General features: G+C 38.1%; 1 protein-coding gene across 1 annotated transcript in view; it reads left to right on the top strand.

Moving 5' to 3' along the window:
* The first annotated feature begins 814 nt into the window (after positions 1 to 814).
* The window catches only part of HPGDS (hematopoietic prostaglandin D synthase), a 31,194-nt gene continuing 7,616 nt past the window's right edge, over positions 815 to 24,392 (top strand). Inside the window, exons 1-5 of the mRNA XM_015086969.3 lie at positions 815 to 898; positions 3,510 to 3,686; positions 12,385 to 12,526; positions 20,700 to 20,792; positions 21,378 to 21,487. Coding sequence (XP_014942455.1) covers positions 12,394 to 12,526; positions 20,700 to 20,792; positions 21,378 to 21,487 — 336 coding nt within the window. The 5' untranslated portion in view covers positions 815 to 898; positions 3,510 to 3,686; positions 12,385 to 12,393. The remainder of the gene's footprint in view (positions 899 to 3,509; positions 3,687 to 12,384; positions 12,527 to 20,699; positions 20,793 to 21,377; positions 21,488 to 24,392) is intronic.

The raw sequence follows: 24,392 nt of genomic DNA on the forward strand, positions 1-24,392 counted from the left end.
AAAAAGGAAGGTAGTTTCCTCTATTGTAATGCTTATTTTCCCCATTCGTGGCAGAAGACCAAACATGAAAACTCAAGAATAAGATTAAAATATTTGAGGAATTTTATATCTAGAAATGCTTTCGTGACATGCCCCAAGCAGTTATAACCATACTCAAGGATAAGCATGACATTTGTGATGTTATTTTAGGGGCATTAAATGACATAATACATGTTAAAGCACTTTGTTCAAAGTCTTGCTCACAGGAAGGAATTAACAAATATTAGCTATTGTATGACTATTATTTGCTTACCTCTGGGAATCCTCTTTCAGCCAAAAGGCTGGGCAGAAAAATATTTACTCACCATCTTGGAGATAATTATTGTATTATTCTTCACAGTATCTGAAAAGTCAGGCAAGAAGCATAGTGTTATCCCTGTTGAATTCTGGGAAAACATAGACACTAAAGATTTACAAGCACATTTCAATTACCCAAAAGGTTAGAAGCAGAAAGAGAAACACATTCTTCATTTCCCTATTTCTCCATCCCAGGTTTAAATGCTTTAGTTTCTGATGTTTTTAGTTACTTAAATAACTGACTGTGAAGAAGAAATCTGGAAGCTGGGTAAAGGAAGCTCTGTGGGCTTCTCCTAGAGACTTCCTTCTTTCTCCATCAACAGAGCAGCTGGAGAAGTAGAAATGGGTTTGTTTGAACACTTCCCCTTTACCAAAATAAAAAATAAATAAATGAAGAGGAACTAATATGTGGGCTACTTTTATGTTATATGTCATATTTATTTTATATTTATTTTTCCATTATTTTACCATTTTACAGATGAGGAAACTGATGCCAATGGAGGGTAGAGTTCTGCCTGAATTTCCAGAGCTCAAAGTGGTAGGGTTGAGGTTCCAATTTTAGGTAAGCAGTCAGGACTCCAAGCTGGAAGTCTTCATCAGCACCTTGTATGATCGCATTACTACATAGGTTGGACAATAAGAAAAACAAGAACAAATTTGGACTCTGAGTCAATAGGAGTTAGGAACTTGCTAAGAAGTAAGCGTGCTCCGATTCTGGAGCTGCCAGAGAAAATGAAAGTATATTCAATTAAGTTATAATAGTCCTTCAAATGCTTATGGAGACATTATCATACAGATGGTCACATTTATTCATACTTATTTCTCACTTGGTCCAATCCGATGCACAGGGTGTTCATGAGGGGCATGGAGCATGTAGAAAATGGCACTAGCTAAGAGAGAATTGAGGTAATCTATGAAGGGTATTCACCCTGCATTTCCTCCTTTACCTTCCCCACACTCAAGCAGATAGCTGACTCTGAGTTCATCTCCTCAAGAGAGGATGAAGCAGGGTAAAAAGTAAAAGTTGGCAACTGCTCCTCTTTCTGGCTTTTAGCTCCAAGGTCTAACTACAAAGAGGGCAAGGATGTTTCAGCATGGACTGGTGAAGGGACATGATGGATGGATCCCCTTTGGATGGATTGCAGACTGCATTAACCATCACTAATACTCATCGACCTCCATGCATTCACTGGATGTACTCATTGAATGCTCTCAGGACCTTATAAGGTTGTTGTTACTAATATTGTTAAGAATGCTCCATGAGGGCAAGGATTTTTCTCTGTTTTTATTTACTGCTTAACCTCTACTATCCAGAATAGTACCTGGCAAAGATTAGGTACTCACTAATATTTATTGTAGAATAAATGCGCATCTAAAGATGGAGGAACTGAAGCACAGAGAGGTTAATAACCTGTGCAAAATCCCAAGGCTGGTCGTGGATGAGAAGAGTTAAAGCATACCCACCTGGGCCAGGGATAGGAGAAGCAAAAGGAGGGGAAATGTGTAGTTCTAGACAGCAGAGGGGCCCCGGGGCCATATTGTGCTGCCAGGGAGGTGACAAGACCACTTTGAAGAAATGGCTGTGTTGGAGGGTGTAGAGTTGGAACTTGAGAAAGCATCCGAAGTGGCTAGGCTGCCACATTTGGGCACGAGAGTGGCAGAATGAGGACACTGCAGAAGCAGCCGAGAGCTGCTGGTGGGAAGGCCATGCACACATGAATGGCGGCAGCCTCCAGGACAGCTGCTGTAGATGGATGACCAAGAATTGAATGGCATTCCTCCCCTGAGAGATGATTGGTTGCTTTGTTTTCCTACAACCAAGAAAAATGGGCTGTAAAGCAGACTATTATTATAGAAAATGAGGCAAGTGCTATATCTTGTATATTTGATTTTTTTAAACCCAAGCATAACGTAGGAAGCGAATATTAAATGCGTCATCAGAAGGTGTAAGCTTTGATCTTAGCTTGTCCCACCCGAAATTCCTAGGCAATTTACCTAATTTCCCTATGTCTGTTTCATCATCTATCAAGTGGGAATTAGAAGTGATTGAGGTGAGGACAAAAAGGTTTTTTTGAATGCAAGTTAAAACTCAGTGAAAGATAAAAAATACAATATGCTAATTTTGTATAGCTCCTATTTCCTTTGCACTTGATTTTGATTTACATAGATCTCTTTGGTGAATAAGGGGCTGGATTTATATCTTAAGCTTCCTGCAGACTTAATATTTATATTTTTCTTCATTTCTAATGTATACAATAAATGGATGTAAACATATTATTCAACGTTTAAAGTGCTAATAAATAGGAAATATTTGACAGGTTGCTATTGCTGCCTATAAGTGTTATTTTCTAGAAGTTGCAAGCCAACCTGTCATTAATATGTTTCATGGACAATCTGCAGGCCTTATAATGCACAGGCAGGTATTTCACTGGATCCTTTCACTGAGCTGTCCTAATATTATACCTGTAATGAATTGGAGTGGAAAAAAATAAATTTCTAGAACATTTAGGCATTTGTTACTCATCTGTATAAGGATTATCAACAAGGTGTGTTAGAATCTTCCACTCCAGCTTTATGGCTCTTCTGAGAAAAGGAATGTAAATGAAATATCCTCGCAGTAATGAGAACTGTAAAGAGTCCTTGTAAAAAATGTGAATGGTTGGGAAATATAAATTGGGATCATTCACTCATCAAAGATATATTAGTACCTATGATGTGCCTGGCATTTCTTTCCACAATGAGGGCATAACAGTAAACTGAATAACGAGGCACCTGCTCCTATGGAGCTTACCTTCTGCTGGAGGGGGGTGAAAACAAACCAAGAAAATACACTCTATTGTCAGACGTGGTAATGAAGAAACACACAGCAGGTAAACGACAAGACTGTTGGAGGAGGGTTCTGGTGAGGATGTGGTCGGCCAAGGGCTCCCCAAGGAGACCAAATGAATTGAGGAAGCAAGCCACTTGTGTATCTGAAAAGAAGGCTTGCCTGTATTCCAGTTGTCTCATTCTCCAGGAGCCTGCGGTGTAAAACTTTAAACATAAATGAGCATGTAGCAATAGACACATGTCAGCACCTGTAACTTTGATTCTATCTATTGAATGCAAATACATTAGATTATTTACACACAGAGAGCCTATCAAATGCCAAGAATAACCAGAAGTCTTTGCAGGCGGGACTGTTTGGTGAGCATATTTCATCTGAGAAATGAAGGAAGACACTTGGGTGGAAGTAAGTCGTCTTGACTCTCATTGGCTTGTGACTGTGACTTACTCATCATATAAACCCAAGATGCAGTCACTTATGAGGGCATAGAAGATACTAGAGACTCCACGGAAACATAGCACAAGTAAGTGGTAAGATTGAACTCTATAAAGATATGAAATGAGAGTGTTCTCTCTTCATCTTAGTGCTTATTTTTATTACTGTCAAATTTGTGTGTGACTGAACAACTTTCTGATGACCTCTTTTCACTGTGCCACTCCCTCTGATCTAGTCTCATTCAGATCCTCCCTATGTTAGTGGCCAAATAGAAATCAAACAGTAATTTCTAAGAGAAATATAGGTACTGGAGATTTTTAAAGATTTTTAAAGATTTTAAAAGATTTAAAAAGATCCTTTAAGTAGACTTTAACATACAAAATACAGTCAGTATAAGTGATGTTTTTTAATGTATGAAGCGGAAGTTCTTTCTTTCTCCCTTTCTCTCTTTCTTTCTTTCTCCTTTTCTCTCTCTTTTCTCTCTTTCTTTCTTCCTTTCTTTCTTCTCCCTTTCTCTCTCTTTCTCCCTTTTCCTTCCTTCCTTCCTTCTTTCTTTCTTTCTTTCTTTCTTTCTTTCTTTCTTTCTTTCTTCTCCCTTTCTCTCTCTTTCTCTTTCTTTCTCCCTTTCTTTCTTTTCTCTTTCTTTCTTTCTTTCTTTCTTTCTTTCTTTCTTTCTTTCTTCTTTCTTTCTCTTGAATTTTCTTTGTAATATTTTCTGTCACTTTAAGGCTCATTTTGTTGAAATGTCTTCATGTTTTGCCAAGAATTACATTCTATCATCATTTGGTTTCAAAGATAATTTAACGCGTTTACTCCAGGCTAAGAATTTGGGCTCACAGCTCCCAAAGGATATTTCAATTATTCCTCTTGCCTTGGCTTTAATGTGAGGCAGCCATTTAAAATGATATTTCATTGGTCTTTGATGGGAAAATAGAAATCCTGGCCTGCCAATGTGAAATTAAACATTCAGGGTTTGACTGAAATCAATATTATACTCAGTTAACAAAAATGCTGATATTTCTCTGTAGTCCTACAATTTAACTCCAACCTGGCAACTTTTCCAGAACTGAACTAGAAATGCTCAGGGACTCTGTGAGTGAAGGAAATCAACATTCTCTACCACCAACTGTTAGTAGGTAATGCAGTACTGTTATTTAAGGTCATAATGTGCAAGAAGTTCTTATGTAGACAATAGCATCTCATGTGATTGCTCTCTGAATCCAATTTTCGCATTTCAAAACACTGCAGTCTATATAATGGGAGTACAAATGTTACTCTATGTACTCTATGCCAGTACATTTGTACAGGTTAAACATTGGTCAAGTTGAGATACAGCAAAGAACTGTTGGCAAATTCACAAATAATTTGTGTTTTTATACTTCAAATGTGTAGGTTTTTGCATTATTCTCAAGTATGCTTGACTTTCCTTTCATTTAAGAGTAAGAGCTCATGTAGACCAACACTTTTATGAGTGAAATAAAAATAAATAGTGTTTAGGTTTTGAAGTGAATTGTAAAATGGCTAATACTTAATTCCTATTTGTAAGTTTTTCTATCCATCGAAATTATTTCAAAAATTCAATTCCTTTTTTTCAGTTATCTGCTGAAATCTTTTAAGTGCATAACATAGTAATTGAATATTAGCCTCTTTTGCCAGAGTTGAGTTTGGATTGTTATCTCCTTTCTGGCGTACACATTAGCATTTTTGATACTGTTTTACTGGGCTCTTGTAGCAATGTACAGAATAGGATATCAGCTTAGTTAAAATGAAATGGTTTTTTACAGTTTGTATTTTATCAATGACTGCATTAAAATTGCCTCTGGGACTGAATATGCCTGTGTTTTGTGGTTATTAATCAGCTGAAATGTATCAGTGTTACATAAAGTAAAAAGAGCTACAGGGGCACCTGCGTGGCTCAGTCAGTTAAGTGTCTGGCACATCATTTTGGTTCAGGTCATGATCTCACGGTTTGTGAGATTGAGTTCAGTGTCGGGCTCTGTGCTAACATTGCGGAGCCTGCTTGGGATTCTCTCTCTCCCTCTCTCTCTGCCTCTCTATCTCTCTCTCAAAATAAATCAGTAAACATTAAAAAAAAAAAGAAAGAAAGAAAGGAAAAAGAGCTATAAACCAGGAGGAAGAAAGAAAGTACACAAGACAGAACTTTTCAAAAACACTATTATTGTCATATCAAAGGTGTACTTTCTAAATAAGTTTAGCATATATTAAAAGGTAAATCTTCTTTTGAATTTAATGGCTACATCTGTGTGAGTTCATATGTGAAAATTTCTATCCAGGGTATGTATTATTAATCATTTATATGTTCTTTAAGAAACTGTATATCTTATTTTTCTTTTTTTTTAATTTATTTTTATTTTTTAATTTTTTTTCCAATATATGAAATTTATTGTCAAATTGATTTCCATACAACACCCAGTGCTCATCCCAAAAGGTGCCCTCCTCAATACCCATCACCCACCCTCCCCTCCCTCCTACCCCCCATCAACCCTCAGTTTGTTCTCAGTTTTTAAGAGTCTCTTATGCTTTGGCTCTCTCCCACTCTAACCTCTTTTCTTTTTCTTCCCCTCCCCCATAGACTTTCTGTTAAGTTTCTGTTAAGGGTCCACATAAGAGTGAAACCATATGGTATCTGTCTTTCTCTGTATGGCTTATTTCACTTAGCATCACACTCTCCAGTTCCATCCACGTTGCTACAAAGGGCCATATTTCATTCTTTCTCATTGCCACGTAGTACTCCATTGTGTATATAAACCACAATTTCTTTACCCATTCATTAGTTGATGGACATTTAGGCTCTTTCCATAATTTGGCTATTGTTGAGAGTGCTGCTAAAAACATTGGGGTACAAGTGCCCCTATGCATCAGGACTCCTGTATCCCTTGGGTAAATTCCTAGCAGTGCTATTGCTGGGTCATAGGGTAGGTCTATTTTTAATTTTTTGAGGAACCTCCACACTGTTTTCCAGAGTGGCTGCACCAATTTGCATTCCCACCAACAGTGCAAGAGGGTTCCCGTTTCTCCACATCCTCTCCAGCATCTATAGTCTCCTGATTTGTTCATTTTGGCCACTCTGACTGGCGTGAGGTGATATCTGAGTGTGGTTTTGATTTGTATTTCCCTGATGAGGAGTGACGTTGAGCATATCTTGTTTTTCAAACACAACTCTAAGTGGTTTTTTTATTTTTCTGATACTCAGTAACTTTAAATAACTCTCTTCAGAATGGAAGGAAGCCAGTGGCTAGCTTCAGTTATAAAGGAAAGCTTTAAGCATGATCAGTTTATCTTTTTCCTTCTTGTTTCTGTATCATTTCAGGAAATATATACAGCTTTCCTTACATACGATTCTTTTTTTTTAAATTTTTTAACATTTATTCACTTTTTTGAGAGACAGAGACAATACGAGTGGGGAAAGGACAGAGAGAGAGAGACACAGAGTCCAAAGCAGGTTCCAGGCTCTGAGCTGTCAGCACAGAGCCCAATGTGGAGCTTGAACCCACGAACAGTGAGATCATGACCAGAGCGGAAGTCAGATGCTCAACTGACTGAGCCACCCAGGCGCCCCTTCCCACATGGGATTCTTAACGTGTAGTGATAGTGGAAAGGCTCAGAAATGAAACTGACAGGGAACAGCATGACACTGGAATTTGCTTAGGCCAGTCCAATCATACTTAGGGGTATAATCCATCCGGTGTTCTTTCTACGTATTGTGTGAAATTGGGATCTAATTCTGTATATCTTCTTCTTTTGTCTCAGAACCATTTCAGTCTAGACCCATTATGTTCTCACTGTCATGTCATCTTGGTCATATATCTGAGATTCTGTTAAAGGTTCTATGCACCTCTGTGTGTCTGGTCCTGAACAAAGATCACATTACCCTAATTGCAAGTTGTTTTTTGGGGTTTTTTTTTTGTTTTTTTATGTAAGTCTTGCAGTCTGGTAGGTCAAGTCCTCTCCCTCTGCTTTTTTCATTTGTCTTGGCTATTTTGGTCCTTAGCATTTCTGTTTGAAATTCAGGCTCAGGTTTATCCAGAGAGTCTCTTGAATTTTAAATACAAACAATAACTTTGATTGCAAATAAGGACAGTTTTGTCTCTGCCTTTCCATTCCTTACATATGTTGTTTATTGTTGTCTTATCTTACTGAGTAGCTAGGCATCTGGGACTATGTTGAACAGTAAGAGTAGTAGTGAGGCTCTCGTTATTCCTGACATTAAAGAAAATGCTTCTATTGGCTTCCCATTATGTATGTTTGCTCTAAGTTTTGTTTTTTGTTTTTTGTTTTTTGTTTTTGTAAAAAGAGACTCTAATAGGTTAAAGAAGTTTTCTTCTGGGTCTGGTGTCTTTCATGAATGTAACTAATTCCATTCATTACATAATGGATAATTACCAATGGGTAATTACCAAGCAATTTCTTCACTGGTTAGTGTTAAATGCAGGCTTTCAGTTTTTTTATTTGCTTGTGTTAGTTTACATATTTCTCAAAATCTTTCCATTTAAGTGTTCAGTTATTTGTCGTGTTACATGTCATGTTATGATTTTTTTACTGTTTTTTTTTTAATTTTTTTTTTTTTTAATTTTTGAGAGAGAGACAGAGCTCGAGCCAGGGGTGGGGAGACAGAGAGAGAGGGAGACACAGAATCCGAAGCAGGCTCCAGCACAGAGCCTGACAGGGCTCGAACCCACGGACTGTAAGATGATGACCTGAGCTGAAGTCGGTCACTTAACCGACTCAGCCACTCAGGTGTCCCATTAGCTTATGATTTTTAATGATCTATTTCATCTGCTGTTATGACCCTTTTTGCTTATAATATTAATTTTTTGTGACTTTTCATATATTTTCCTTGTTTTCACTTTTACTAGAGGTTTACAATTTGACCTTTTAGAGATTATAAGAGCCCACCAGGCCCTAGTTTCAAGCAGTGCTTCCCTAAAGTCTCTCATTTGTGTGGGGGATTTTATTCTCCTTTTTTCCAAAGGAGTTACCTTCCTCAATGGTCACTGCCTCTCTCAGAATTCAGGGTCCTGCTTACTGTATTTGGTGTCTGTTTGCTTTGATCCAGGCAAAGTTTGTCTTGGCTTTTAATCCTGACACTGTATTTTTCTTTTTATCCTTAACTTACTTTTATTTTTATGTGCTTTGAAGATCAGAATCCAATCAAATTACACACAGCTGGGCTTGAACCTCAACTAGGGTGGGAACTGTCCTTCCCTGTCTTCCTCTCTCCCGCCCTCCTTTTTCATCCTTCCTGCTTTGCTTTCTGAATGTACACCGTGTGCCAAGCATTGTATCGGTACTTTCTACACAATATTTTCATTACCACTTGGCAGGTGAGGAAAGTAAAACTAGGAACAGGTAACTCGCCCAAGGCCATTTAGATACTAAGTAGCACGGTGCCTGCAAACCACACTGACCTACTCAACCCTTAAGTGAGTTGCCACTGACCTACTCAACCCTTAAGTGCATTCCTCACTGCATCCATTGTGGGAGCGGGATGTACCTTACCTTCATCCTTTTAGCCTATCATCCTTATGAAATAAAGGCTTTAACAAAGTGAGGTTATTGTAACAGAAATAGACTGCTGAGTGCAGTACGAGGAACAAAAATCTTCCAGACACTATGCTCTATAGTTCTCATTAGCTTCTATTGTAAATTTCCTTGTCTATTTTCACCATACAAACATTTACTTGGAATTTCTTCGGTTAGTTTTTATGCAAAAACTTTATGAAATATAGAAAGGATCTTTAAACTTCGTAGATGTTTGCAATTGCATTTACATTTACTTATTTTTCATGTTATAAAATGTGCACATATGTCCTGAAAAACAAAAGTCTTCAAGTTTGGAATTTTGTAGCTGTAAGAATCAAGAAAACTAGACTTTCACTCAATAGAAAATATAATTATGCAACTAACTACAGGAATGTATTGTGTAAGTACAGCTTCATCAATGAATTACAACTGTTGAAAGGATGTTCTATCTTGAAAGATAAGCATTTGTCAGTTGTTCATGGACCTGTGCCCAATCTTAGATTTAAAGATATATTTGCAGAGAACTGTAGATAGCTGCCAAATTATACTAAGGACTTTTTTAAATGTCTTCTTTACTTGAGTGAAATACAATATAAAATGGCACATTTTTGCAAATGAACAATAACAAGTGCCTTTGTTTTCATGCAGAATTAGGAGGTGGACACTGATATTTATGTAGCATTTGACCAAATGATTAAAAGTCATGTTTATTTTTTTTAACATTGATCATAATGGATGTATATGAATCTACATATTCATATAATGCTCATAAGGAAAATACACATAATTTCTTTGTTGCTGAGGAAACATTGACCCACACAGCAAAAATCAATAAAAAAAAGTTGTATACAATGTTCTTCAAATAAAAACTGTGACCAAGAATGACATTTTTTCCACTCTGAAGACTCTTTTTGTTCTTTTGAGATTTAGAACTGTTAGATCAAGGAGTTGTAACAATTATGCTTTTTATTTCCTAGATAAGAATGTTTCCTTGGGGCGCCTGGGTGGGTCCGTCAGTTGAGTGACCGACTCTTGACTTAGGTTCAGGTATTGATCCCCAGGTCATGAGATCAAGCCCCACATTGAGCTCTGTGCTGACGGCATGAAACCTGCTTGGGATTCTGTGTCACCCTCTCTCTGTGCCCCTCCTCCACTGTCTCTCTCTCTGAAAATAAACAAGTAAACTTAAAAGAAAAAGAGTGTCCCCTTTATTGTGATTACATAAACTATTCCTTTTTTTTTTCAGAAGGAAGCTTATTACTTTACCTTTTTTACTATTTTTATACTCTCATGTTTTTCCCACTATTTATTTCTAAGCTCAACATTAAGTTTAACTTAGTCCCCCAAATTTGAACTCCTTGTATGCATATTTCTCCCCCAAAGAACTGGGGGCTCTGTACCTTAGAATTTTTATTAGTTCACTCCAGTGAATTTTTAACTCACATACCTGATATGCAAGGCATGTGCCACATTTCACTTGGACACGGACTGGACTGGCCACCAGGAATAGGATGGCTTGTGGAATGTTCAGGGTGACTGAGTTTCTAGCAAGGAGCATCACCTCCACCCACAATACCTGGACGGGGAAAACCCAGGCCCAGAGAAATGGATTCACCAGAAATTACCGTCACCATTGTTTCCTGGGTCTTGAAGGGGTCTCAGTAGGCAACCAGACAGCTGTTTGTGGTCATCTGCACCACAGCGGGATACTGGGAGTGCATAAACTTGGCAATCTAGATTTTTTGTGGTTTGTGTTTGACCGTTTATGTGGTGTGATTTCAGATAGAATTTTGTTTTGAGACTTCAGCCTAACTTTTCTTTTTATTTACTATTCCGTTAACATCCTTGAAAAACTTCCCTAGCAGAAAATAAACTACTTAAACTTACCACTTAAATAATTGTTGGGGCACCTAGGTGACTCAGTTGGTTGAGTGTGTGACTTTGGCTCAGATCACGATCTGACGGTTCCTGAGTTCAGGCTCCGCATGGGGCTCGCTGCTGTCAGCACAGAGACCACTTTCGATCTTTTGTCCTCCTCTGTCTCTGCCCCTCCCCCACTCATGCTCTCTCTTTCAAAAATAAAAAGTTAAAAAATAATTATTCTTTACGACTTCTATTCATGTAATTACTATGAACATTATTTGTTTTTAGTGTACTGTATTCACAGTGGTTATTTTTGACTATAGAATTAACTCAGAGTTATTATCGTCAATAGCTAATAATTATTAAGCGTCTGGCATTGTGTGAAATGCTTTACCTGTACTACCTCAGTACATCTCCAAGTCCATATTAGTATCTCTACTTCCAAAAAATGGACTTTGAAATTCAGAGAGATTTTGTTGACTAGTCCAAAGATACACAGCAACTTAGTGCAAGAGCTGAATTTCAAATGAAAATGTTTCTTTCTAGGTTACCTGATCGTTAAAAAATTACAAGACATTCTACCATTAGTGCTTGAAATCATTAATCGTTTATAAACAATAGAAATGAGATGATACAAATCACAGAAAACTCATGAAATTATAACGACCTACATCTAACCAATGTAGCCAGTATTAGCAAACTTTATGAAATGTAAGAAAGTTGCTTTCTTTCTCCCTTGCTCCTCTACAGGAGGTACAGAGAAATATGCCTCCCATTGCCCCCTCCCAACAAAGGTCACCAAGGTGGGTTCTGTTTGCGGGGTGCTAGCATCCCAATAAAACCCAGCAGCATGCATGCAGTAAAAGAGAAAAGAGAGCAGTGTTTCCCTAAGCCTTTGATTCCTAGAGGGAAATGCCATGGGCGAGAGAAGGGAGGCGATGGCAAGCTCAGGTTGGCAAGGCTGGCTCACATTCCCCTTGCATGTACCTTTTCATGAAATCCTTATCCAGCTGTCTACAAGTGAGTAAAGGCAGGAAAAAAACAGCTTAAAATGGAAAAAATGGAAAGTTTCAGACTCTGTCCTCTGAAGGTTGGTGTATAGATACCCTCTCACACTGAATTTTTTTTGTAAGTAAAATTTGAGTTTGATTATTTCACTGGAATGTTCCAGCTAATTCTTAAAGAGGTAGTCATGATCTTCTAACAAGTCTTTCCCATATGTTATTAGGATAGTGATTTATAATTCAGGTTTTGAAATATTCTCTAATATCTACAGCTATTTCAAAAGATGCCATAAAGTTTTGAAAAAATCCCCAAAGAAAAATATCAAAACATCCCTAGAGGGCTGCTAAAATAATCTTCAAATTTTCTTTTTCCAGAATCCCACCATGCCAAACTACAAACTCACTTATTTTAATATGAGGGGGAGAGCGGAAATTATTCGATATATATTTGCATATTTGGACATAAAGTATGAAGACCACAGAATAGAACAAGCTGATTGGTCTGAAGTCAAATCAAGTAAGTGGCACAAATAGTTCATGAAAATGTAGGGAAAATATGTTTCCAGAACTTTCTGTGTTTCCTCAGGGAAATGAAAAAAAAGAAAGGTTTTAATTTTTTTGTTTATTGATTAAAAAAATTTTTAATGCTTATTTATTTTTGAGAGAGAGACAGAGCACAAGTGGGGTAGAGGCAGAGAGAGAGGGAGACACAGAATCCGAAGCAGGCTCCAGGCTCAGAGATGCCAGCACAGAGCCTGATGCAGGGCTCGAACTCATGAACCGTGAGATCATGACCTGAGCTGAAGCCGGACACTTAACTGACTGAGCCACCCAGGTGTCCCATTTATTATTATTTTTTTAAATAGAGGTTTTTAAATCTGATTTAGCTTTACATTGAGAAGCTAGGTGGCCCCCAAAATTTTCTATTCAAGGTGAAAACACAAACCTCATAGAAAGAATATATAAACAATACAAAGCTGTGTCAGAAGAGCTGAAATGGGGAATACCAAGGTCATTATTCTTGACAATTGGAATTGGATGGGCTCACTGCAGATACCTATGATGTTTTGACAAGGGATCAGATATGCTGCTCTAACAGAAAACCGACCTCAAAATCGCTTAGATGACAAGGAAATTAGTTGTCTCAGATAACCAAAAATCAGAAATAGGACAGGTTTCAAGAGATGACTTTCTTCTGTGTGTTGGCGGCATCATGGAACAAGTAACAATAAGGTTGCTGCGGTTCCAGCCCGACAGCCTTGAACAGGAATGTCGAGAGATATGTGAGAGAGAGAAAGAGCACTGCTTCCATAAATGTTGAGTGAAGAAAATCTTTCCCAGAAGACGTCGGCAAACTTGTCATGTCTCACTGGCTCAAATTGGGTTATGTGTCTGCGTGTGAACCGACAAAGCAGATAAGAAGTACCTTGAACCATCTAGTCTACCTCTGAAGTTGGGCATGGAATCAATTTTCATGCAGCATGTGACTATTCAAAAGAAGGATGGATATGTGAGCAAAACTAGGATGTTTGATCAGAAGAAAGAGCAAATTGATGAATTGGGCAGGTAACCAAATGAAAACATGCTACTTAGCACTCAGGACAAAGGGGAAGAATTAGAAATATTATTACATTAAAAAGTGTGTGGCTCTCAGTAAATTGTGAGTCATCCCCTAGGTGCTTTTTTTTTTTTTTTTCTGAATGAAGAAAAAAATAGATGAGCTAATTCTTTTGTTCATTAAATCCACCTAGAACTACTAACTAAATATTAGTTGTATGGTTAAAATTCACATTTTTGTGATGAAGTTATTACAAACTTGCATAAAGATGAAGTTGAAGAAAACAACTATTGAGTATTGGAAGACTATCGGGCACCTGGTAGATACTCCCCAGACTCATTTCATTTAATTTCTCCAGCCTGCCTTCATGGGATGTATTATTGTTTCTATTTTATAGCTGGGATAGCTATAGCACACAGAATTTATGTAATCTACGTTCACAGTCCTAGCAGGGTAGAATTGTTTTTCAAACACAGGTCAATTTCATACAGTGGCCCAAGTTATTTGCACTAGATGCCAATAACTGCAGCCACTCTGGAAAACAATGTGGAGGTTCCTCAAAAAACTAAAAGTAGAACTACCCTACGACCCAGCAATAGCACTACTAGGAATTTATCCAAAGGATATAGGAGTGTTGATTCATAGGGGCACAAGTACCCCAATGTTTATTGCAGCATTATCGACAATAGCCAAAGTATGGAAAGAGCCCAAATGTCAGTCAACTGATGAATGGATAAAGAAGATGTGGTTTATGTATACAATGGGATACTAGTCAGCAATGAAAAAGAATGAAATCTTGCCATTTGCAACAACGTGGATGGAACTGGAGGGTATTATGCTAAGTGAAATAAATCAGAGAAAGACAGATATCATATGATTTCACTCATGTGTGGAATTTGAGAAACTTAACAGAAGACCATGGGGGAGGGGAAGGAAAAAAAGTAGTTACAGACAGGAAGGCAAACCATGAGAGACTCTTTTTTTTTTTTTTAATTTTTTTAACGTTTATTTATTTTTGAGACAGAGAGAGACAGAGCGTGAACAGGGGAGGGGCAGAGAGAGAGGGAGACACAGAATTTGAAACGGAGTCCAGGCTCTGAGCTGTCAGCACAGAGCCTGACGAGGGGCTCGAACTCACAGACCGCGAGATCATGACCTGGGCAGAAGTCGGACGCTTAACCGACCAAGCCACCCAGGTGCCCCAAGAGACTCTTAAATACAGAGAACAAACTGAGGGTTGATGGGGGTGGGGGAGAAAGGAAAATGGGTGATGGGCACTGAGGAGGGCACTTGTTGGGATGAGCACTGGGTGTTGTATGTAAGTGATGAATCATGGGAATCTACCTCAGAAACCAAGAACACACTGTATGCTCTGTATGCTAGCTAACTTGACAATAAATTATATTAAAATAAATATATAAATAAATAAAACCACTAACACCAGGATAACTGGCATATTAACAATACATATCACCACATGCCTTTTAAAAACATGAGTTCTTTAAAAGTCATTGCCCCTGTAATCACTCTTTTTCTTATCAGAGAACTCTTCCCTGGAGGGCTTGAATATTTCATTTCCTTTTATCATGAAACTTTCTCATTAATATCCAAACTCTCCCCCGCCATCAGAATTTGTACATGGGATTTTTAACTCTGTGGACATGAAATAGGTGAAATTAAGTTGTATTCATTAATGAAGTCAAGATGGATAGCAAGTTGCACAGACATTACATATAACAAATGCTGCCTTTTAGTTTTTAGATATAAGTTCTGTGAGTGCCTCATACCCTCTTCTACCTTGACTTTCCATTATGTTATTAAAAACGGAATTGCTACATTTTCTTAATATTTTCACAGATTCTTAGAGTTGAAAGGAATTTTAAAGTTCATGGTGGTTAGGATGTATATATATATATATATATATATATATATATATATATTCATAGTTTCAGATGCTTTAACAGACACCCAACACAAAAATGGCCTAAAGAGAATAGAAATTCATTTCTTTTGCATAAAAGCCCAAGCTGGTATAGTGGTGCTGTTCCATGAAGTTGTCAAAGATTAGGCTCCTTATTTTCTGTTGATCTGCCACCCCTTGTTGGTTGTCTAATTTATATAGTGTAAGATAGCTCCCCCTCCTTCCACATTTCAACTCACAGGAAGTCTAAGAGGGAAAGGGGCACATCTCTTTCTTTCAACAGCATGACCAGAAAGTTTTACATTTCACTTCTGCTTGTAGCCCCTTGGTAAGAACTTATTCATGTGGTCATACATTACTACAGGGGAAGCTGGGAAATGCTGACGTTATTGTGGATAATCATTTGCTCAGCTAAAAATCCAGCATTTTATATCTTTGAGAAAAAAGGCAAGAGCAGATGTTGAAAAGCAGTTTATTACATATTTTAGCTGGCCTCATCTCCCATCTGACTTAGGAATGCTTGCTGGTGTTTGAAATCCTCTCTGACCTGCCCTCTGTGATAACCTAGAATATCATTGGATATTTCCATTAAGAAGTTCTTCCAAGTCAAACCTGGTAAACTGCACACAGGTGTTGACATTTTTTTTCTCTTGAAATAACATTGAAGTACTTCTTAAAAAAAAAAAAAAAGTCAAAGCCCTACAAGGACAAAGAAATCAAGCTTGAATATAACAGCACAAAATTCTCAAAGCTGGAAAACAGGTCCAAGAATGGTAAGATGATGGGGCATCTAGGTGGCTCAGTCAGTTAAGTGACCAACTCTTGATCTCAGCTCATGTCATGATCTCACGGTTTGTGAGTTCACCCCCGTGTCAGGCTCTGCACTGACGGCTTGGAGGCTGCTTGGGATTCTCTCTCTCTCTCTCTCTCTCTCTCTCTGCCCCTCCCCTGCTTGTTCTCTCTCTCTCTCTCTTTCTCCCCCCCCCCCCCGTCTCAAAATCAATAAATAAACATTAACAAGAACAGAATGGTAAGGTGACTTAGTAGGCTACTGATGCTCAAATATAAGCCTAGAGGAGGAGGAGGCAAGCTGAATCACTCCAGGGATCCCCCCAAATTCTCAGGAATTGGAAGCAACTGAGAACTCTAAAAACTGAACTGACAGAGGATTGACTGGAAGAATGTGAGGCAGCAGCATGACCACAAGATCTTTTTCCCACCCTGGAAGAAGGATGGAGATTACTGTCAATCAAGGACGACCCAGGGGATTCTAGGACACCAGTCATGTCTGAGGACACAATACTATAGGTAGGATTCAACGGAAATCTAGAAACTAAATAGTGAGACCCAAAGCCCTTATCCCCTGCTCTACAGTCAGAATGCTGCAACCAAATGAGTATCCCTCGGGCAGGAAATGCGAAGTGTTGTCTCCAGGGAAGCTGGTCAGTCCAAGAGAAATGTCTAGCAGACACTGAACGGGTGGGCATCTCAATGACACGGCCCAGCCCAGTCTGTTTGTAAGCCCTTCCCATGTCCACTGAGGTTCCAATTAGCTTTTATTCCTTTCACTTATTTAAAACAGGAATGGCAAACCAAAATTTAATAGATATTTGTTAGAAGGCCTCTAATATGAAACAGACCTACACGAAGAAGTAGTGGGGGAAAAATCAACTGAGGGCATCAGGATGATATAGCAAGAAAAAAATTTCAAAAATAGAAAATCCTCAAAGAGAACAGATATTCTATACATTGTGAACAAATATGCTATAAAAAGGAATGTTCAGAGACAAAAAAGGTGTTGAAACTAAAAATTTGATATAGACAAAACAAGTCAAATTGATAAAATGATAAAAAAAAAAAGTAAGAACTCCTCCAGAAGGTACAGGAGGAAAAAGAAATAAAAAATGGAGAAAAAAGATTAGAAAAATTGAGACTCAAGTTGAAGATGTCTAATGTCTCAGTGAAATTCTGGAAAGAGAGAACAGAAAACAGAAAAGGAGGAAAACCTTTTTAATTTTTTTTAATGTTTATTTATTTTTGTTCTTTTTAAAAAAATTTTTAACGTTTATTTTTGAAGGAGGAAAACTTTTAAAAGACTCTTCTTTACACAAAATTAAAATCTATCTCCTCATGGTTTTCATACATTGGCCTTGGACTTATCATTTTAATCTGTGGAGAATAGATTATTCCTTCTATCACATCCAATTATTTGAGGAAATTTAGTATCTTTAAGATCATAGAGAAAAAAAGACATTGCTGTGTAGTCAGTTCAATGATAATACTCTGAGTGCAGATAAAGCTCACTGGCCGAGCTCAGAACTGAGTCCCAGCTAACTCATACATCTGTTCCTCTAGATATCAACTTTTAGAACTTCCTTGCTTGTTTCTCTGATCATCATTGTGAATTTCAGTCCAAACTTTCTAGCCCTGACTCTACTTCTTGATTTATATGCTGCTTCCCATGGGTTGTATGAGGTGGGGGTCCAAGGGACAACTCTCTTCTCTTCCTGGAGGGTTCCATTTATGTCCCCTAGTTTGGATTTCCTCACTACCGAAGGACAAGCTACTGTTAGATTATGTCCACCATTTAATGCATGGTGCCTGTGGGGAAACACAATGTTCCAGGCATTAGAAGAGCACAGAGCACAATGGGACCACCACTCTTAGCATAAGTCCGAGATACTCTCCAAGGACATTTTACCAAGATCACAGTGCTTACTTTGGCAGCCATATCACACAGCCTTATACCCAGCGTCACTAAATTCCTTAAAGCTTTTTGACAGATGCTCCTGTTTAGTTACATCTCCAACAACCCCAAAGTTATTTTTTTCTGGAACCAAATGAAGGCCTTGGCACTTATCTTCTTAAATTTCTTTATTCCCACTGTTGGCAATTATCACGAGCTTGGCTCAAATGCTGCCAGTAGCTGAAAGCCTACCATCTCGCAGGAAAACACATTCCATCATCAATAGTTCCAATGCTAAAAAATTATGCTTCATTTTGAGTTAATATCTGCCCTTTTTAAATTATTTTTTAGTTCCAGTCCTGCGTTTTAGAGATAGTCAGGATAAGTACAATTTTTCATCCATTTGATTGCTGTGCCATATATGAAGGCGGCCATTAGGTTACACTTCGTTTGTTTTGTTCTCCCCAGTGAAGAGTGCCAAGTTTTTCAGCCAATCCTTATAAAAAGTGGTTTTCAGACCCTTCTCTAACTTGGCTACTGTCCTCTGGGTTTGCTCTGATTTTTAATGTATTTCACAAAATATAGCTCTTAGAACTAGCAAAACAGCTGAGCAAAGTTTCCAACTGAACTCAGTTTGAGCCTCTACCAAGTAGGTGACCTGGACTCTTGACACAACCTCTCTTCACCTCATCTCCTCATTTATAAAATGAGATAATACCTACTTCACAAGATTGTGGTAAGTACCAGAGGACCAAATGGGTACATGAAATATTTAGCACACTGCCTAGCATAAAGGGGGCAGCCCTCTAAATGTTAAGCATGTTAATTTCTAATCACATACTTTGCTCCGAATAAGGCATCACGATTTGTGTCAGCTTTATTTGGGACTTTGTTTAGCTCACTGCAGTATCTCAGGCACCTAGAATTGTACTTAGCACACTCCTTAGGTAAGTACTCAAAGATGTTTTTATTCCTGATGTGAACTGTAATCCATCTTGTACTTATTTAATGTGCATATGGAAGACACTTGAAGGCTGATTCTAGGTTAATTCTAGTTGCATTAGGGTCATGGGATTATGAGTGGCACTTTATTCTTTTCTCCCTTTCCAAAATAATGATATTTCCGAAACTAAGGCACTGGTTGGGAATATTGTGATCAATACATGTGACAAAATATAATGCAGCCATTAAAAAGGGATGTTTCAGGGCGCCTGGGTGGCACTGTGCTCTCTCTATCAAAAATAACCATTAAAAACAATTAAAAAAATTTTTTTTAACGTTTATTTATTTTTGAGACAGAGAGAGAGAGACAGAGCATGAACGGGGGAGGAGCAGAGAGAGAGGGAGACACAGAATCGGAAGCAGGCTCCAGGCTCTGAGCCATCAGCCCAGAGCCCGACGCGGGGCTCGAACTCACGGACCGCGAGATCGCGAGATCATGACCTGAGCTGAAGTCGGATGCTTAACCGACTGAGCCACCCAGGCGCCCCAAAAACAATTTTTTTAAAAAAGCTGATGTGTCACTGATTTGGAAAGATTTCAAAAAGAGGTTATCAAATAAAAAAAGTGGTTTATAAATACATTATGATGTTGTTTTTAAATACATATGAGTAAGCAATTAAAATACTCAAATAGCTGTAATTATATGGTAGTTATTATTTATCTACAACTTAGAATTTTTCTATAAAAACATATTTCTTTCTGACAAAACATAATAGATTGAGATAAAACAAAGTGGGATCTACAGGTAAAATAACACATCTGCTAGGAGTCTGCCCTAATATTTGTACAAATTGCTTACTTACTACCTTACTATATACTTCACATAGTCTCTCATCAAAATTGGCTAAATTTCTTACCATAACTCGATAAGTAAATCAAACTCTCCATTTCCTTAGATTATGGTTTTAAAGAATAACTCACATTATTGCTCATGGAAGCCACAAAAATTAATGAAGCTTTAAAAGAAAGGTTTTTGAAAAGATAAGTAATAAGTGTTATGTAATATATGAGGTCATACACAGGTTAATATGTAGTGTCACTGTAAACCTGGGTTTTCGACCTGCTGCGGCCACTAACTCTGTAGTAGGTCTTCTGACAACTTAAAAAAAAAAAAAGTCTTATCAAGGGGCGCCTGGGTGGCTCGGTCAGTTGAGCTTCCAACTTCAGCTCAGGTCATGATCTCACGGTTTGTGGGTTCGAGCCCTGCGTGGGGCTCTGTGCCAACAGCTCAGAGTCTGGAGCCTGCTTCTGATTCTGTGTCTCCCTCTCTCGTTGCCCCTCCCCCATTGATGCTCTGTCTCTCTCTCTCCTTCAAAAGTAAACATTAAGAATTTTTTTTAAATAAAAATATAAAACTTATGAAGATTCTGGTGCTTACTGTCCCTTTTAGAATAAATATTCAAAAATTTTATAACTTTCAAATCATGATTTATTTCTGTAATTATCAGTAAAAAATGGAAGAATTATTACTGATTTTGGTACGGAAGTTGATTTTTTTTTATTGTTGCTTCTTTTATTTTAAGCTCTTCCATTCGGTAAAATCCCCATTTTGGAAGTCGATGGACTTAACCTTCACCAGAGCCTAGCAATAGCAAGATACCTGACCAAAAACACAGGTAATATGTTTATTGTGTTGAAGAGTTTTGATAACCAAAAAAAAAAAAAAAAAAATACAGGACATATATTTGCTACTCATTAAACAATTTTATTATTGAACATTATAGTGTAAAGAAGAATGAAACTAAATGCCAGAGAAGTATCAATGATAAAGCAGGTTATTTGTTGTACGAGTTATTTATTCTAATATTAGTAAAAGACATGAAAGAAACAAACCTAATCAGCAGAGGCTAGACAGTGGTGCTTCTATGTAGCTGAAAAAGGAGCAAAGATGCCCTTAACAAACTTGTGAGGAAAGATCTGTAGGATATATGGGGGATGCTTATATTGAGTGGGATATATAGTTTTATTTTCATAAAGAAATAATAGAAGAATACCAACCCCCGCCCCCACCTCCAAACGGAATGGTAGGTAAGGGAGCACAATGAGAGGATGGGAGTGGGGGTGGAAGTTAGTCTTCATTGGATACAGTTTTATATTTTGAATTTTTTAACTATAACAATATATTGCCTATTAAATTAACATTTTAATATAGTCAATCAAATCCAGTGTATTTCTGGGCTTAAAATGGTCTTATTTTATAGATCTGGCTGGAAAGACAGAACTGGAACAATGTCAAGCTGATGCGATTGTGGATACATTGGATGATTTCATGTCACGTTTTCCTTGGGCAGAGAAAAAACAAGATATAAAAGTAATGTGATCAGTTCGTTGTTACTATTAATCATATCCACTTGCCAGGCATTAGGTGGCTTGCTTTAAAATCGCCTTTCTATCAAAGTAAGACATACCTATAGTTTTAAAATATCAAATTATATTAACAAATTTAAAACAAAGTACAGCGATTTCCTGCTTTACCTCTTCACATTAACCCCTCCTCAGACATAACCCTCGTTTAGCTAGTTCTTTAAGACAAGTCCATATGGCTTTCTTTGATTCACTAATTTTAGATAGTTTCTCTGGACTTATTACTATGGTAATAAGAATTTATCTCTTATGTAATCATCGTCTCTGCTTCCCTTCTTCCCAATTTTAATGATATTGAAATGTTTTGTTCAAATTGATATTTGGTTGTTACATTAGTATTCCTAGGCAAATATTATAGAGAACTGTGAATTGTAGTATACTTTATTTCCTTTCTCACTTTACCTCCTCAAAGTTACTAATTGCCTTTCCTTCATTTGCCTAATTGCTTTTACACTTACTACTAAACCTTCCCACACCATCCAGTAGCCTGCCAATACGATTTTCCACAAGGTCAATGATACCAGATAATCTATTATGTCCCCTATTTTCTTGGACATACCTGGCTGAGATCCTCTCTCTTTTGCTGAACTGTCTAGGTTTCTGCACATCTGTCTTCACCAGACTTCCCTTCACTGTCATCCCAGGGATGTCTTTCTCCTGAGTGGAGTCCTATTGTTTCCTGGATGCCACCTCTGTCTTTTACTTACTTCTTTATTTAGGGTGCATCCTCCAGGATTCTAAAAGTTAAAAGGAAGGCTTGATGACAAGAGGTGTGATGATGACAGACAGCATGGATATGTCTGTCTTGTGTGCCACACTGCTTCAGTCTGGTTTGGTCACCTAAACACCTCGTGCACAGTTGTCATCCTGAGATCTTTATTACCCTAATTTTCCTCTTTTTTTGGTCTCTGTCTTTCCCCACAAGCCAGACCATCCTTTATAATCCATGATAAAGAATAAGAATATTAAAAAGTTTACCCAAAGCCCTCGGCATGTGGACAGGGTTCGTTGATTTTGAGCATCACCAGGCCATTTGCAGAGTATTTCTCAATAGCACTATCTTTAGGGACTAGAAGGAGTCCCAAGAGAGGACTTCCAGTCTTTTGCCTGGAAATAAAGTTGTGGATGCCAGTGTTCTGGGAAACAATCAGCAAAGAGAGGGCTAAGAATCTCAGAACTTAGAGTTCAGTGTGCATATATTCATTTAATCTCCTATTTTGAACACATTATGAATGACAACTCCCAACCCACAAACCATCGATTTCACCCTCTCGAGCCTTCTGCTAATGATGGGGCAGAGGCACTTGTCAAGTGTAAAATGAAGGAGGAAATCTCATGCTAAAACGACTTCTTCCACAGCTTTCCACCAGTCCTCACATTATCCTCTCTCTTACCTCCTTACCCCCAATTCTCGATATATCTTGCCTCTTCCTGAACCATTTGAGGGTGTTATGAGATAGATATTAAAGTTTTCAGCTTTACCTTTGCAGATACCATTCAACCATTTTCTTTACGGTTTCAAATTTTGTTTTGTCTTGTCTCCTGTTTTCCACCTCTTTGTGGGCTCTATCTTTTCAAAAATACGTATTTACTGTGGTTTTTGGATGAAAAATATGTATGTGTGTCACATCCATCATCTTTATCCAGAATTCTAAATAGACCTTGCTGGTTATTCTCCATTACAGCCCCCTAAGTGGTGTCCTGTAGGGCCTCATTACAATCGTATTTTAAAATATATTTACTTGTTTGTCTCCTCCAATGGAACACCCATGAGGGTAGTAATTATGTCCATGCTACTCACTCATGTCCCCACACCTAGCACTGCACCTCTCACTTAGCAGGCACTACATATGTGATGCATGAGAGACAGCAAGAGCTGAACTTCTGAAACACCACATGCGGGTGTGGCTCCAGCCCCTTCACACACGTGGTCTCAGCCAGTCCCCCCAATCCACCCGTGAGATAAGTGCTTTCTAAATTTTTTTTTTAACGTTTATTTATTTTTGAGACAGAGAGAGACAGAGCATGAATGGGGGAGGGTCCGAGAGAGGGAGACACAGAATCTGAAACAGGCTCCAGGCTCTGAGCTGTCAGCACAGAGCCTGACGCGGGGTTCGAACTCACGGACCGCGAGATCATGGCCTGAGCTGAAGTCGGCCGCTTAACCGACTGAGCCACCCAGGCGCCCCAATAAGTGCTTTCTATCACCATGCTCACTCTGCACATGAAGAAACTAAGAGATAGAGTGGTTATGGAGTTGCCTCATCACCTGTGCATTCTTTCTTTTAAATTAGTGACTAACACCCAGGGCCTCCCTTAGGGAGAAACTATGATGTTCATTTTTCCAGATGGAGAAACTGAGGTTCATGTAGCATAAGTAACTTGTATATGGTTATTTAGCTAGTAAGTAGTACACAAGGAATTCAAATCCCAGCCACTCGGACTCAGACTCCATGTTCTCAACCGCTGGTTTTAATGCCAGCAGCTGGTCACTATGTATGTCTTATCGCTTATGGTCTGTATCCAAAAGTTACAGCATGGAATGACAGTCTTATCAATTTGCTTAAACATACTTATGCTAAATACAACTTACTTAACTAGGAACTTCTGATTTCAATAGAGATATTTGGAACATCAAAGTATTCACATTTCCTGATTCCTTGACATGAATGTAATGGCTGCCTAACCAGCACAAAGTTTAAAATAAAAGCTCAGCTTTGATTCATAGCAATTACCTTCAGGCTCTGGAGTCACACTGCCAGGCTTGAATTCTGATTCCCTTCTTACTAGTTGTCACATAACTACCTATCAATAGTTCAAATTCTTTGTCTGTAAAGTAGGGATACCACAGA

Source organism: Acinonyx jubatus, chromosome B1, assembly GCF_027475565.1.
Source record: "Acinonyx jubatus isolate Ajub_Pintada_27869175 chromosome B1, VMU_Ajub_asm_v1.0, whole genome shotgun sequence".
Lineage (NCBI taxonomy): Eukaryota > Metazoa > Chordata > Mammalia > Carnivora > Felidae > Acinonyx > Acinonyx jubatus.